Raw genomic sequence first — 17,007 nt, forward strand, 5'->3', positions numbered from 1 at the left:
CGTTTATATTCTTTATCAGATCGTCTTGTGTGATTTCAAAGAAAGAAACATATCAGCTGTTGAGGGTGGGGGAGATATGGAATGAGAGGTAGTGGGAAAGACAGCGGCTAATTCTTGAACTGATAATATGAAGTATTCGTTGAAGGCATTTGCAATCTTTTCAGAGTCTGAGATGAGACTGCCATGTAGAGAAATTTACAAGTTTGGCCTTTTATTTTTTTTATTTCTCCAGTGATGACTCTAAGAGTCTGCCATAGAGACTTTGGGCCCTATCTTGCATCCGGCGCAAGTGACTTAGTCACTGGCGCATGTGTCGTTGCTAGTTTACAACTGGCGCAGAGCGTTCTTTTCCAACCAGCGCCACTCGCCGGTAAATTAGGGATTGATCATGCGCCCCAAGGGGCGGTTCGGCGGAAGGAGGAGGCGTGTTCTGGCGCAAACGGTATTTTGCCGTCTCTGAATACCATTGCGCTACTGACCAGGAAATACCTGGTTTAAAGTCAGTGGCGCGTTGTTCAGATGCTATTTTAAGGGCGCATGCATACATGCGCATGCGATGCATACGGATTGCTTGTGCACCTCGCGCATACACTTTGCTTCTCTCATCTACCTAGCCGCACATTCTTGGTAAATTATTTGGGAAAGAACAGCTGATGCAGCGGTAATAAGTTGTACTTTTAAATCAATGCATCTGCAAACACCGTACAGCAAACGCATATTTTCTTGACACAGACATCGTGTAGGCCTACATGCCCATAACTTTTAGGATTGATGAGGCCTATTTAATTGTGAAAAACATTTTTTTTACCGCGAGTGAGTGTTAAAAAGAATGAATGAATGCGGGCTCGCGTGTGTGCTCTGTTTAAACACACGCAAACTAAACACTCTCATCATCATCTCATCTTCGTCCGCTTATCCGGGGTCGGGTCGCGGGGGGAGCAGCTCAAGCAGGGGTCCCCAGACTTCCCTTTCCGGGGCCACATTGACCAGCTCTGACGGGGGGATCCCGAGGCGTTCCCAGGCCAGTGTTGAGATATAATCTCTCCACCTAGTCCTGGGTCTTCCCCGAGGTCTCCTCCCCACTGGACGTGCCTGAAACACCTCCCAAGGAAGGCGCCCAGTGGGCATCGTTACCAGATGCCCGAACCACCGCAGCTTACTCCTTTCTAAGTAAAGGAGCAGCGGCTCTAATCCGAGTTCCTCACGGATGGCTGAGCTTCTCACCCTATCCCTAAGGGAGACGCCAGCCACCCTTCTGAGAAAACTCATCTCGGCCGCTTGTACCCGCGATCTCGTCCTTTCGGTCATCACCCAACCCTCATGACCATAGGTGAGGATAGGAACGAAGATCGACCGGTAGATCGAGAGCTTTGCCTTGCGGCTCAGCTCTCTTTTCGTAACAACGGTGCGGTAAAGCGAACGCAATACCGCCCCCGCTGTTCCGATTCTCCGGCCAATCTCACGCTCCATAGTTCCCTTACTTGCGAACAAGACCCCGAGGTACTTGAACTCCTTCACTTGGGCAAAGTAAACACGTAACGCATAATACAATCAATGGCAATGTCTATTACCTCGGGGACACATGCATATTAGGATAGCATACAATACTCATAAGAAACAATGTTTATAATGTATTGCGTATATCATTAAATAGAACCACAGTTACCGCATATCATATGTTAGCCTATCATACGTTTTCTTTGCCGAAATTTATTTGAGGACTCAGTATTTCTGAAGTTGTGGAAGAAAACCCCTTATTCCATGTGTGAATTAGGCCATATTATTTGGCTATAAACTAAGCCATTTGCAGTTTGAAATTCATGTGCATCTGTCTCATCGGAGACTGCAGACGCGCTGTCAAAATATCAACTCGTCCGATTCAAATGCGCTCATGGCTCTTAAAGGGGATGGGAACTGGCACTCTCATTGGTTTGTTGCACGTTACGCCCAAACCACACCTACGGGTAATTAGGCTGCTTCAGACCAACCCTTTTGACACTTGCGCCGCGGCGCAAGCGTCATTTATCTGCCTGTAAAATAGCGATAGCGCCGTAGAACCGCCCACAAAGCTACTTGCGCTTTGCGCTTCCCACTTGCGTTTCAGACCGTTAAAATAGGGCCCTTTGGGTTTGAAGCGGATTGGGTGATTTGCTGCTGGAAATATGTTGTCTTTGCCTTGCGTAGTTCAGTAGTGCATTGATTTCTTATTTTTATGTGGTCATTTTTGCTCTCAGGTGTTCGATGTAATCTAAATTGTTTGAGTGATGAAGCCTTCTGTTTAAGGAGTTTGAGTATCTGAGAGTTTAACCATGGTAATTTAACCTGCCTAGGGCGTACCTTACCAATAGAAGTATATTTGTTTTGTATTATGTTGAGTTTAGTGTGAAATTGAGCCAGAATAACATCTGGATTTCCTAGAGATAGCTGGTCACTCCAGTCAATTTCTCTGAATTCAGCATTGAACTGCGGTAATTTTGACCATGATATTTTTGGTTCTGAAAGATGGACATGAGTGGTTGGTGGTTTAATTTTTTTTCTGATTGCATAGACAAGCAGATGATCAGATATATCTACGTCAATCACACCGGAGAGCAGTGGCGTGCACAGACATTTTGGGGGGCAGGTGCTCAGGGGGGAAGGGAAGGGCACTTTTTAGCGCACGCGGAACACCTTATTATAAAAAAGTTACACGCACATGTTGAATGAAATTTTACTTTTATTTGTATCATTCTCTACACGTGAGTTTCCTATAGAAAAAAGTCACACCACCAACAGATAAAATCCACATCCTATATTAACTATATACAGTCATTGCTAAGTCCCAAGATGAACTCTAGACATCTCGGCGAAGTAGATAAATTTCACTTTGCCCTCCACTGTCTTCTGTTTACCCTCCACTTCTTGCTGCGTACTGCTTTAAAGCAGCATCCTTCTTGGTGCCATGTCTTTAAAGATGTTGATGGCGATCTGTATGTTACCTGGCTGGTGGGAACACGGGAGAAGATGCCTGTCTGCGACCGTGCCTGCTATGCTGGAGACGCTTCTGTTTACTGAAGCGCATGTGGTGCCCTGCGCGTGCCAGCGCGAGTGCACGTGACAAAGGAAGAGAATTGAGTCTGGTCTGTGCAAGGGGGACGTGGCTCATTTTTGGGCATTGTTTCAGTCGTTTTTAATCGCTTAGGTTTTTAAAAGATCATTTCAAAACCGGCCTCAGTAAAATGTTAATAATAAAAAAAAAAAATAAAATAAAAAAAAGTTTCAAAAGGGCATTTTCGTTGATAAAGGGCAAAAGTCTTGGTGCGTTAGCACCACCAGTGGCGGATTGGCCGTCGGGAGCACCGGGACGTTTCCCGATGGCCTGATGGTCCTCCTGGCCTGACTTGAACAGTCACCGGACTGAGTGACTGACGCCCGGGCCAATCAAATCGATCCAACTAGTTACGTAATAACGCCGCTCGGCGACCTGTCGGGGTAACACAACAACCAATTAGCTCCGCTGTCTTCATTCCAGTAGTCGAGAGAAATGGAGAGTCAGAAAAAGAGGAAAGGTGGAGCAGAGAGAGAGAGGGACAGAAAACGTAAAGCCCTCGCCACAGACGGAGCAAAATGTTGCAAAATAAGTGACATGTTCACCAGAATGGAAGGTCAGTCAAAAACAATACAGCTTTCATTGCGTTTATCGTTCACGAAGGGTTAAGTCCATCAACTTGTTCACCGCTATTGACATCTAAGACGTCAATAGCAGCATCATGCTAGTTGTAAATAAAAGTTTGATGCCGAACTCACCCCGTGAGTGATGGATCGATTAGTCGACATAGTCGACTTCAAAAATTCGTCAACATGAATAATTTGCGTCGACTAGTCGCCTCCCCCCCCCCCCCCCCCCCCCCCCCAGTCCAGTCGTGGCGGTAAATATGCACCAGAACGTTAGTCGCCAATCGTTTAATCATAACAATGGCGGCGGCAAGCAGTAGTAGCGGGAGCACAGAGGCTCCAACAGCAAAAAAAACACGACTGAGGTGTTCAAAAGTGTGGGATTTTTTCACTCTCAACGCTCCCAACAAGGTGGTTATTTGCAGATTATGCAAATTTACATTAGCGTACCACAGCAGCACTACGGCAATGCACTAACATTTAAAAAGAAAACATCCGGGAGCTCTGTTTCAGGATGGCCGCAAACCACCGCAAGTTCTGTTGATTTTCCCCCTTCCCCGAACTGGAATGTTCGTTTATCAAGCAGTCGCAGTAGTATACCAAAGATAAAAGTTTGTATGTTTATTAATATTAATATTCGAATATATTCGAATATTTATTAATAATATTTGGACCATTAAATGTCTTCATTCCTTTATATGGTATAAAACTCGGCCAAAAGCCGAGCTCCGAGGTGTCTGGCCTATTCTGGTCGAATCTTTAATTAGTTGATATAGGCCAAGTTTTATTGCAATGGTTTTCAAAGGCTTGGATACGGCGTCATTCCAGTCGAGGTTAATGTCGCCCATTATTACAAGCTCCTTAGTTGTGACTGGTTTAATTATGTCATTTACCGCGAGTGAGTGTTAAAAAGAATTAATGAATGCGGGCGCGCGTGTGTGCTCTGTTTAAACACACGCAAACTAAACACTCTCATCATCATCTCATCTTCGTCCGCTTATCGGGGGTCGGGTCGCGGGGGGAGCAGCTCAAGCAGGGGGCCCCAGACTTCCCTTTCCCGGGCCACATTGACCAGCTCTGACGGGGGGATCCCGAGGCGTTCCCAAGCCAGTGTTGAGATATAATCTCTCCACCTAGTCCTGGGTCTTCCCCGAGGTCTCCTCCCCACTGGACGTGCCTGAAACACCTCCCAAGGAAGGCGCCCAGTGGGCATCGTTACCAGATGCCCGAACCACCTCAGCTGACTCCTTTCTAAGTAAAGGAGCAGCGGCTCTAATCCGAGTTCCTCACGGATGGCTGAGCTTCTCACCCTATCCCTAAGGGAGACGCCAGCCACCCTTCTGAGAAAACTAATCTTGGCCGCTTGTACCCGCGATCTCGTCCTTTCGGTCATCACCCAACCCTCATGACCATAGGTGAGGATAGGAACGAAGATAGACCGGTAGATCGAGAGCTTTGCCTTGCGGCTCAGCTCTCTTTTCGTAACAACGGTGCGGTAAAGCGAACGCAATACCGCCCCCGCTGCTCCGATTCTCCGGCCAATCTCACGCTCCATAGTTCCCTCACTTGCGAACAAGACCCCGAGGTACTTGAACTCCTTCACTTGGGCAAACTAAACACGTAACGCATAATACAATCAATGGCAATGTCTATTACCGCGGGGACACATGCATATTAGGATACAATACTGATAAGAAACAATGTTTATAATGTATTGCATATATCATTAAATAGAACCACAGTTACCGCATATCATATGTTATAGCCTATCATACGTTTTCTTTGCCGAAATTTATTTGAGGACTCAGTATTTCTGAAGTTGTGGAAGAAAACCCCTTATTCCATGTGTGAATTAGGCCACATTATTTGGCAATAAACTAAGCCATTTGCAAATTCATGTGCATCTGTCTCATCGGAGACTGCAGACGCGCTGTCAAAATATCAACTCGTCCGATTCAAATGCGCTCATGGCTCTTAAAGGGGATGGGAGCTGGCACTCTCATTGGTTTGTTGCACGTTACGCCCAAACCACACCTACGGGTAATTAGGCTGCTTCAGACCAACCCTTTTGACGCTTGCGCCACGGCGCAAGCGTCATTTATCCGCGTGTAAAATAGCGATAGCGCCGTAGAACCGCCCACAAAGCTACTTGCGCTTTGCGCTTTCCCACTTGCGTTTCAGACCGTTAAAATAGGGCCCGTAGTCTTTCTCATTGTGTTTTCTCTACAGCCTTTAACTGAACAATTGCACAATAAACGGCCAAACTCTTGACATGAAAAATTATCATTTAAATCCACAAACAACATATGTGTAATCCAGGGCATATAAAGACTGGGACCATAAAATAATTACTTTCTCTCCATTGAAACCCATCCATATTTTACGATCTCAAAGGCCCCATGGGGGTCTACCGGAAGGGGCGGACTTACGAGCTCTATTATGTCAAGTTTCTACAATTCAAAACTACTCAAAAACATATTGTAAAATGATTTAGCCTCTCCTTGCCCGTCACTTTGCTACTGAGACCTTGGACTTCCACCTACGAGTGCTTCCACAATGTTTTATTATCTGCAGAGCTGCTTTTCACATCTCCTCAACCCAATTGGCCAATTACAACCAATCCATCTGTAATTGATTCCAAATCTCAATAGGAATCAAAGTGATCAAAATAGTTTTTCAATAGAGACTAACGTAGTGTGCTTGAATGTCACACAGGAAATTGGCATTTTTCCAGTAATTCCATTAAAAACAGTGATCCTATTCCTATCCTAGCTACATAGATTGGGAAAAATCTGGAGTCCAATGTATACAATTGCTGACAAGTTAAAGGAAATTCTCCATTATGCCACATTTGATTCGGCCCATAACCCTTGGACCCCAAACAGAAAATGAAAAAACAAGTGTTGAAAAATCTAATAGATGGAAAAATCAGCCACTTCTAATGTATTGATTTAACCGTTCTTTTTCATTGCCAAATATTTTATTGGTTTGAGTAATCCAACAAGATTTCTTGTTCGATTCCGCTCTTTCAAATCCCCAGTATCATTCAGGTTTTTTAAACTTGCATTTATAACATCCTCCACATTCTTCAAACATTTCCCAATGTCTATATTGATCCGGGTCAGCCCGCATCGTCCACATCTGGAAAAGGGACCAATTAGACAAGTTCTATCCGCCACCAACAGGTCAAGGCTTCTAGTGCCTAAAGGCCATATCTCAGGTTCCATTTGATCCACACTCACAAGCTTGGTGTCCGATTATATATAGATTATATTGTCCTTCTCATGGCCGCAAGCTTTCCTTTCGGGACCATTGACATGCCTGACGGGATGAGGCTATTTGGATTGAACCTTTATCTCCTCCCTGGCCAATTCACCAATTCCAACTAAACCAACTCAAATTGGTTCCTCATTACGCAAATAATAAAAGCTATCCAAATAGTTTTACAAGAAGGACTGTTGCTCAAATACCAGAGAGTATGTCCAATTTCATAACACCTGCTTTCTCGGACTTAACAACTTCTTTACATTTAGGTCCATGTTAACCCAATTTTCCATTACCCGCTGTTGTTTCGTGTCTGTCAATATTTCTGAGAATAGAACACTCAACGGAAAGTTAAAAGGTCCATGGGTCAATTCCAACTAGTTACCTCATAGGTACTAAGAAACAGTTTGTAATTTTTTCTTCTTACGTCCACGTTCAGTGAATGTATTATATGTGGATTTATTCTGCGACTGTATTCTCTGATGGTATTCTACAACATATCTCCATCTCACCCTATTGGTACATTCTAAATTGGTACATTCTAAGTTCTTGCCAAAACGTGTAAAGTTCTTGCCAAAAGTTATGTTGATCATGTGTCAAACCCAGCACCTTGTTGGTAATACAGAGAGTCGGCTGCGTTGGGTTTGGATAGTGTGTATGGTGTCCTGATAGATAGTGGATGTGGTATTCTACCATAGATAGAAGAAGTTTCTATGACCGACAGTTGATGTCTCCTACGATATACTGTGTAACTTATTTTCCTCTCCACCTGTTGGTAAGTATCTGTCAAAAGCTCAGCGGGAAGAGCACTGGCTAATATGTGCTGTGTTCCAATATCCATACTATCACGTACTAGAGATCGACCGATACAGATTTTTTAAGGGTCAATACGATACAGATTTTTTTTCATCAGCCTTAGCCGATAACTCATACACCGATGCCGATTGTCTTGAGCCGATGTTTGGAGCCGATAATACCCTGGAAATCCAGAGTTCTCGCGAGAGCACAATTTGAATTTGCTCAGCAAGTCACTCTGGGAACGAGTAATATACTTGTGTATATTCTTGGCTTCCCCTGGCTAAGAACATTAATCAATCACATCGATGTATCAATATAGGCGGGCCAAAAGTGTTGCTGTTTTACCGACCCGATACGGCAAGAGTCTTATCTATTGGTTAGCTCCATTGGTCTGGATACGTCACCCCTTGTATTCTTCTGATTGGTCATAGTGTTATCCAATGTGTGCTATCCAGGGATATTTTCAAATGCATGCTTGGTTTCCTTACTCGTTGCCAGACCCTACAGCTTTCTAGATGTGGGTCTGGATTTCCAGGCTAAGCCTCCCTCAATTTACACCATAAAAATGACACAATGATGATAACAAATGTTACAATGTGTCAATTAAAAAAAATGAACATTTATTGAACTGTCTGTAAATCACAAGAAAAACTAAACAAAAAAAACAAAAACAAAAACCGGTTGTTTTTGTTTCAAAAGGGTTGGTCTGAAGCAGCCTAATTACCCGTAGGTGTGGTTTGGGCGTAACGTGCAACAAACCAATGAGAGTGCCAGCTCCCATCCCCTTTAAGAGCCATGAGCGCATTTGAATCGGACGAGTTGATATTTTGACAGCGCGTCTGCAGTCTCCGATGAGACAGATGCACATGAATTTGCAAATGGCTTAGTTTATTGCCAAATAATGTGGCCTAATTCACACATGGAATAAGGGGTTTTCTTCCACAACTTCAGAAAAAAAAAAACACGTACACGTAAAGATACACGTAAAAAACGCAAATATCGGCCGATAACATCGGCTAATCAGTACTTATTAGCCTTAGTTTGAGTACGTAGGGCGTTCTAATTCAGATCAGGCGAAAATAAGTGTACTGAAAGGACCCTGATAGTGTACTCAAAACGGTCAAATCGCAAAGTGTGGATTGATGTACACTTTTCGGACTCAACGGCAGCCATCTTAGCTACGTAGCGGAAGAGGGTGGAGCCAGGCTGAGCCAAAGTCGTAGCATTTTCCAAATGCATTAATAGAGTTATTTTGTAGAGTTCATCGTTCAAAGCGGGATGTTTATTGCTGGGGAGGAGCCGCGGCGGCAGTCGTGATCGTAATTTCCGGTTAGTGCACCACAGAGTAACCGATTTGGAACAACACTGACATCGGAAAATTCGGATAGTGTACTACGTTTAAGTGTACTCATGGAAGTATGGATATTGGAACACAGCAATGGTCTGAGGTAACAGACTGTTTATGGTCTACTACTTTCAGCAGTGGAGACATTATCCATCAGTCTATGGGCTAATATTTCCAATAGTGGGAACACTTTCCTTGAACACACATGTTGTGAATAGAATGGAGCTAACCCTGGGCAGTTGGCTGTAATGGGCAGGTCTACATTGACGGGACTTCTAGCAGTCTGGTCTGATAATTGTGTGAAGAAATATCACAGTCGATGGTTGATTAATTTCAGAAGTAGTGGGGCTGCACAGACTCAGGGTTCCACTTTCAGGGTCTGTCTGAACAGACGCAGGGCTCCACCCATGGGCGTAGCGGACGCGGGGTACGCGGGGGACATGTCCCCTACACTTCCCGTATCTGTGCCCTCTGTCCCCCGCACTTTTTAAAGCCATTACAACCATTCAATTCATATTTAACACGTGGAAACACGTTTTTCCGACCTGACTTTGAACGCACTTTGAACGCATCTGTGCTGTCATAGTTGACGACGGCAAATGTAAAATAGGTACATCTTCATGTCGATATGTTTATTGTTGTCACTTTCACTTGTCACTTCTTGCCATTAAATTAAATTATGTGGCTTATTACCCTGTCACTTCCATTCCATTTTGGTGCTGATAATTTCAAACAGGAATGGTGTTCTACAGAACTTTTCGTGTTCAGTGTTGTCATTTGGCACTTAATTATCTGGCTACTTACCCTGTAGATGCTCGAGGGTCATTCTGTGTCAACTCAACCAGAGTTTGGCAGCTTTAGATTTTAACTTTAGATTTTGATAGTATATCATTTTAAAGAACTAAAGTCGGTCCCCTGGTGCTTTGCTGTTTGTGGTTATGTAGCCACTAAGGAGAGGTGCAACTGAATGCAAGAGGATGATAAATCACTCAAAAGACCTCTGAACAATTTGTCCCCCTCACTTCTGAAATGATGGCTACGCGCCTCCACCCCTCAGAGCCCCCCGTTTGTCTGAACAGACTCAGGGCTCCGCCCTCAGTGTCAGTTTGACCCTCTCCCAGTGGATCATTGCCATCTGATATTTCCAGGCCTCTGATGTGTTAAAATGTATAAATGACAGAAACTCTTGCAATACTCCTTGTCGGGTAATCCATTTACACTGGTACGTGGAAAATGAGTAAGAAAGAACACTAAGGTTCACTGGTAAAACATGTGTGACCTTAAAGGGCACAGATTTAGCACGACTCGACAAACAATGACGATGGCAACAGGCGACTCACTTCAAGTTATCTGTCCGCAGAATTTTAGTTACCATTTAAAAAATAAATAATAATCTGGTTTTTGCTGCTTGCAGCTTTGGTTACTATTATTATTATTAGTTATAGTAGTAGCAGTATTAGTATAATGCAGTTTAAATCAAAATATATCACAGAGAGTATTCACTTTTCCATAACATGTGAACCCAATATGTCCGTTGAGCACACACAAACCTACCGGTGTTCCAGGTGTTGCTGCAGGACGCCCAGGGAAGCTCAGAGCTGAAGGAGGAGAACAGGTAGAAGAAAGCCCAGGCCAGGATGATGATGTAGTACGTGCTGGAGTATAAGACCACCACCTGACTTCCGTAACCTATTCCTGTCCAGGAGAATTACCAGTGGGCGTTAGGTGGGGGATGGCGTCAAAAAGATCAAGAAGAGTCAGGGGCCCATGTTTTCTGGTTGTACCCATCACTGCACAATAACAGAAACCCACTTTTGGGGGATACGCAAATTCATGCAAGTTCAACAGATATATTTGTTTTGCATGGTCCACTAAGTGTAGCGCTGTGCACCTCACTCTCAGGATCAATTAAACAATTGTGAATAGATGTTAGTAGCTTTACAGACACTGATACAATGAAGGTTAATTTTTCAACATTTGATAGAATTATTTATACAAAATTGAAAGATAAATGTAAATATTAGATTGCAATAATTGATTTCTCTGCCTTTGATATTTTATTTTATATTATATTACCTATTGTCTTACTGGTTGCTAGATATTACTGCGTGCCTTTCGCAAAAATTCTCCCAAGCCCTTATGGTTTCTCAATGTTTACCTTCAAACAGAGGGCATATCTTCCTCCAACAGGTGATACTGCCCTGGGCAGTGTACTGGCCTAGGGTTGTCTCCAACAGAAACAGTGGGATCCCACACGCAAACAAAAATACCACATATGGTATGAAGAACACCCCTGAGGAAAAATAACGATTAGTTTCCACTTCAATGCAAGTTTGGACATTTCATCATTCAACATCCAACTTCACACCTCAACATGCAATTAACCTCCCCTACATTTGACTTCAGGCAGCTGTCCTGAAGAATGTTATACATAATTATTGGTTGGACTTGTTTCAACAGCAAGACAACCCACTCTATCAATGGCAACACCTTTTTGACAGATTTTAAAAATGTTATGATTTATGATTATTACGATTGATATTACTTGTATGAATAAAGTGCTTGGCACTTGGTTCTAAATTCACTAAATAAGTTCTTAATCATCCAATTTACTTCTGTATTATATATTTATCTGGGCGCCATTCTTCAACTTAAAATTATTTATCTTTGATAAGTATTCTATGCTTACTAACCAGGTAACCTTTTTCCAAGTTACTAAATTCCTAATTTATTCATCAGGGCCCAGTCCTTTTCGTTTTCATCATAACCAAATTACAAAATTGTATCCTCAGCTCACCTCCTCCATTTTTATAGCACAGGTAGGGGAACCGCCACACGTTTCCCAGCCCTATGATCTGCCCGGCCACGGCCAGCAGGAATTCAAGCTTGTTGGACCACTGGCCCCTGGTGAAGGTTTTGAGCACAGGGATCTCTGTTTTCCCGTCCTGCTGGGACTTCGGGTCGTAGTGTGGGTCCATCAACATTCTGGGGGAAAAGACAGATGTTTTGTTACAACACACATGGCCGGTTTTATCAGATACATTAAACTCAACATACAGATCTTCGGCGAATAATAGGACTTAATTCATATGACTTACTACTCCCAGAAATAAATCCTAGCCCATAAACAGAGCTGATAATTTGAAGCAGAAAATGCTTCCATTGGCTTAACCATAGGGCTGTTAATCCGATAAATAATAATATCAGACGATAAATAATCCGAGAAATAAGGCCCCCATCCACGAGATCAAAAGGGCCCACCAAGGCTTATTCCCACGATTAGCCAGAGAGAAGCACTTAGAGGGAGATCAGTAAGGATAAAACAAATTTGAAGTAAAGCTGTGTGTTCTGTCTGTACGTTTTAGATGGTCTACTAAATATTAAGCAGGCGTGTATCAAATGTATTAAATGCATCTCAAATGAATGTCTCTTAAATGGATGTTTGAATGGGATTTATCTATGACGGCCAAGCAAAAATGACTTCCCGCCCAACTATCACATCTGTGCACAAAAACGATTATTGAGAGCCCTTTTACTGCACCTCGCGCAAGCATATAAAATCCTTCAGCAGGCAAATAAAGTGAGACAGCACTGAACTGACGCCCCCGTGCACATATGTGCTGCACATTCGGATATAAACTCTCCTCACAAGGTAGTTTTCTATTCACTTATTGGGTGGCGCAAGCCATGGGCCTTGTTTCCCTGAATGTGATCGGTTACATTGCGTTACGTTACGTTACCGGACCAGTCCAAACACCTTTTGAAGTGCTTCGACAATATATTAGGTTGCATCAGGCAAGCTCACTAGAGTCTGCCCAAGAGCTGATTTCTCAGGACTGTCTGCACAGCTTTCATGGCTTTAATAACAAGATATGTGAATGAAGCATGCATGAAAGTGTCCTGTTACAAAGTTATAGAATGTTCAGACAAGGACGTGGATAAGATTGAAGATGATGATATACATGGAACAAATCCCAACAATACGAAAACAACAGGAGTTGGTTGGTGGTGGAGCCATGCATTGACATGGTGTGACAACAAGCCTGGCTTGGAGCTCATGGGAGAATCCCTTGTTGGGAGAGCAGGTGTTCTGCAGACCAGCTCGGCTTTTGAATAATTTTGTTAAAGTTCTGGATAATAGTCTTCAAATTTATTCAGTGGTTTCCTGATCTCTTTTTAGTTTTTTTGTTTAGGTTTTGCAGTTACCACAAATATGCATACATAGATACCCTCCCCTGATGCAATTAAATGGCTTGAGATTCAGGTAATGTCTGTTCTCTATTGTCTAAGTTAGTCATGTGTTCTCGAAACAAATACAATTAGCCAGCTCTCTAAGAAATATATTTCGGGGTTTGGGGCGTCATCGCGTTCAGCCCTCCTGTGTGTACCATCAGTATTGGCAGTATTCTTGCTTGATATTTTTCCTAATTGTGGATCAAATACTCTGTACAGCCTTTGCTGAACTTTACAAAGATTAGACAAATATCTTATATATCCTAAGGCATTTTGCCTATGCCTTTCAGGGCTTCTGCAAAAAGGAATTTGTTTGGTTTGTCGGCAGGACGGACAGAAGTCACTTATCTGTTTACAACAAACCTCTGCTCATGATTACTGCACCAACGTTTTACTCTAATATGTGTGAAATATTCGCTTAATGATATGTATTTTGTTAAAAACACTCATAAAACCAGATTTAAGGGCCAAGCACGTTGAGAATGTCGCGTTTGTTATCCTCATGTGTTCAATTCTGCATGTTTAGTAGCCACAAGACAGGAGACAACCGATCAACAAAGAAGAATCCAACAGCTCAAAACAAGAACTAAAACGTCTTGATGCTGCTGTTTTGCACTTTTACTTCGTAATTGTTAAATGGCACTTTGTTCTGTTTTGAGTGTGATTTGTTTGGAATTCAAAGTTTGATGTTTTTACATTATTTAAGGTTTTTATACCAATGTCAAATTATGATATTCTGGAAATAATACAGTTTGGTATAATTCTATCTAAATAGTTTACTAAATTAAGAGCCGTTTGGGAGCTAAAAGAGCCAGCTCTTATCACAGGGCGGAGCAAAACGATCTGGTTCACTAAAAAGAGCTGGCTCTTATTGCTGGGCCGAGCCAAATGATCTGGCTCACTAGAAAGAGCTGGCTCTTACTGCTGGGCCGAGCTAAATGGCTCACTAGAATGAGCAGGGGCCTCTACGAATTCTCTTTTTTGCATAGGAAATTTCCTTTCCTATGGAGAGACCCGGAAGTACTTGGAGGAAAGGTGGTTCAACTTAAAAAAAACGTAGAAAAGGAGCCATGATGCATCCTTTAATCCTCCTTTAGCATAGGTTACTCCTGGGGAACCTTTACGAAAGGAAAGGTGATAGTGGTATCCCATATTCCTTTACGGCGGCAATATTTAAAGGAGACATATTATGGTGTTTTCCCAACAAGTAAACATAGTATTTGGGTTCCAGAAAACATGTTTTTGAAGCTGTTTGCTGGAAATAGCTTTTAGGAAAAAAAAGTATCGTCTACCGCTATAGAGTGGCGAAGTCACGCCCCTTCCGGTAGAGCTCATGGGACCTATGAGATCGAAAAATATGAATGGGTGTCAATGGAGAGAAAACAACTCAGGCACGACGGAAGTACTCTGGTGTGACGGAAGTGAGAGTAATATTCATGTTAACTCTCACTTGTTTTTCTCCGGGCTGCAGCTGGACCAGACTCGGCTAAGCTTTATCAGGTTCGAGGTAATTAAATGTACGGATTCAGTCGTTAAAAAAAGGGATAATTTTTTATTCCAACAAGCTAAATAATAGTAACTACGAGCATCCCCGTAGCAAGATATGAGGTCACCAATGGACCTCGTCATTCTTTTTGGAGCTAAACATGAAATTGAAAAGTAAAAACGATTGTAGGCTATATAAAATCAGGGGTTGAGAACTTATCTGAGATGGGTGCATTCTTAATAAAGTTCAGAATTGTTGGCTCTGGTGAAAGCACATCAGACACAGACGCAGAACTAAATAGTTCTCACTAATGGGGAAACATTACCGGATCCTTATAAGGATATTGGATAGCCTTATTCCAAATATCCAAGTTGGTAACTATTAGGCTATTATATGATATTATAGCCTACAGGTATCTTATAGAAGAAAGCCTGGCTTATCTACAAACTAAAATCTTTGTGCATAGAAATCAATAGATTACAAACAGAATTGACCCTCTAAAAGACTGCCCAGTAGCCCTTTACTGCTCCTTTAACTTCTACCTGGCCCCTCTAGAGCTCCTTTAACTTCTACCTGGCACCTCTACGGCTCCTAGCTTCTACCTGGCCCCTCTACAGCTCCATTAACTTCTACCTGACCCGGCTGCTGTGCAGTCCGGATAACGCAGCGAGTGAAGGTGTTCAGATTCCCATTCTGTCCTCCCCTTTAACTCAAGGTAGGCTATTCATTTTCCGTCTACGTTTATTCTTTCAATAATCTGCTGAATTTACACAGAAGAGCTGCATTTACAGAATTCGCTAAAAATCTTAAAATGTAAAAATTAGGAGAATACATAATATTACCGGGAAGATGGCATCATTTTATGATTCGGTTCACGTTATCGTTTCATTGAAATGCGTGCATTTAGTTCCGCCCATGCAGCGACAAAGAATTGTCCTGACAAAGATCTCCACAGAGCGGTCCCTAGTGCCCGAGTGAGCCAGTAACCTTTAGCCTACTTTCCCCCGCCGCAGCTCGGCCAGCAGCGGTGCGGTGACCACCGAAGCCTCGTCTCAACGGATAAACAACCCCACGGCATCTGAACCTGGAGTATGAATAACAATCCTATCCACTACTGACGACCTGTATGAAGAAATGTAGAGGAAATGGTAATGAAGAATACCTGACGCTCCTCGTTGCCGAACGATCGCTGTGCGGGTCTCCCAGTGGACTCGTCCCCTTTCAGATGTCTTTTAAACCAGGGCTCTCTCCACGGTCGGACCCATGTGGAGACTGGATGGCAACAAGTTGTTACAAGTGCAATGAGCAAGCGGGAGAGCATTCGGTGCGCGTGTGATGAGGGGCGCAGGGCGGAGCCTGTTAGCTGGGGGGGGGGCGGGTGCTCTCACTTTCCTTATTATCTTACCAAAAAGGAAGTATTACTACTATACTGCTACTATTACTACCACTAACAACAATAATACTAAAACATGTTTTGTGTTCAAATAATTTAATAGGCTAATTGCTGGGAATTAAAAAAAAAAATAGCGCTACATTTTGTAAATGCTCCATGACCAGAGCCGTCTTAAAACACAGAGACAGCTGAGAGCCCAGAAGGATTTTAATGCACATTGAGCCACATGAGCTTTTTTTTTAAAATCAACGAATACATGGCAAACGTATTAGCTGATCAACATACAGTGTAGGAGTTGTCGTTGCTTGGTATGGTCAAAGCCTAGCTGATAAGGAAGTCTGGTGGAGCTGAAGTTCAAGTTAAGGAATAAATGAATAAGCTTGTAGTAAAATAATGAATTTATATGATGAAATTTATATTTACAATGTAAAATATTTGTTTTAAAGGGATACTTCACCGGTGGAGATTTGAAGGTTAATGAAGTAAATAATCATATGTATTATAAATGTGCAAAAATAAATTGAAATCGGTTTATCCTAGCCTGAGAAAAGGCAGAAAGTGTCTCTCTGGCTCAAAAGTAAGAAATCCTCCAACTACCACAGTGCATTGCGCTCGCTGCACCGCCCGCCTGTTTCCGTTTGGAGGGGGAAGGACCCATGGTCCTGGCGCGAGTGTTAGCGTGAGCAAACTTTGTCTAAACATATCCCCGTGATACGATGACTAGTTTAGACTTCTGTTTTTTCAAATGCATCATTTGTATATTACTGTACAGCATTAAAACATTTGCTAATTACAGTAGCTCAGCATATCAAGTATTTGTACTCAAACTTTTCT

The 17,007-nt window shown here is 42.7% G+C and overlaps 1 protein-coding gene across 3 annotated transcripts in view; it reads right to left on the bottom strand.

Moving 5' to 3' along the window:
* Positions 1 to 16,137, bottom strand: part of slc6a22.1 (solute carrier family 6 member 22, tandem duplicate 1) — a 33,500-nt gene extending 17,363 nt beyond the window's left edge. For 2 of the 3 annotated variants that reach the window (XR_003977076.1, XM_030358237.1), the window contains exons 1-4: positions 15,943 to 16,137; positions 11,859 to 12,046; positions 11,220 to 11,354; positions 10,616 to 10,756 (exon numbers count right to left, since the gene is read on the bottom strand). Coding sequence is in view for 2 of the 3 variants with exons in the window: in XM_030358237.1 (XP_030214097.1) it covers positions 10,616 to 10,756; positions 11,220 to 11,354; positions 11,859 to 12,045 (463 nt within the window). In the remaining variant the exon portion in view is untranslated. Of the gene's footprint in view, positions 1 to 10,615; positions 10,757 to 11,219; positions 11,355 to 11,858; positions 12,047 to 14,586; positions 14,635 to 15,942 lie in introns of all 3 variants that reach the window. The other variant, XM_030358321.1, reaches the window with a different exon arrangement.
* Positions 16,138 to 17,007: the final 870 nt, after the last annotated feature.

Source organism: Gadus morhua, chromosome 1, assembly GCF_902167405.1.
Source record: "Gadus morhua chromosome 1, gadMor3.0, whole genome shotgun sequence".
NCBI lineage: Eukaryota > Metazoa > Chordata > Actinopteri > Gadiformes > Gadidae > Gadus > Gadus morhua.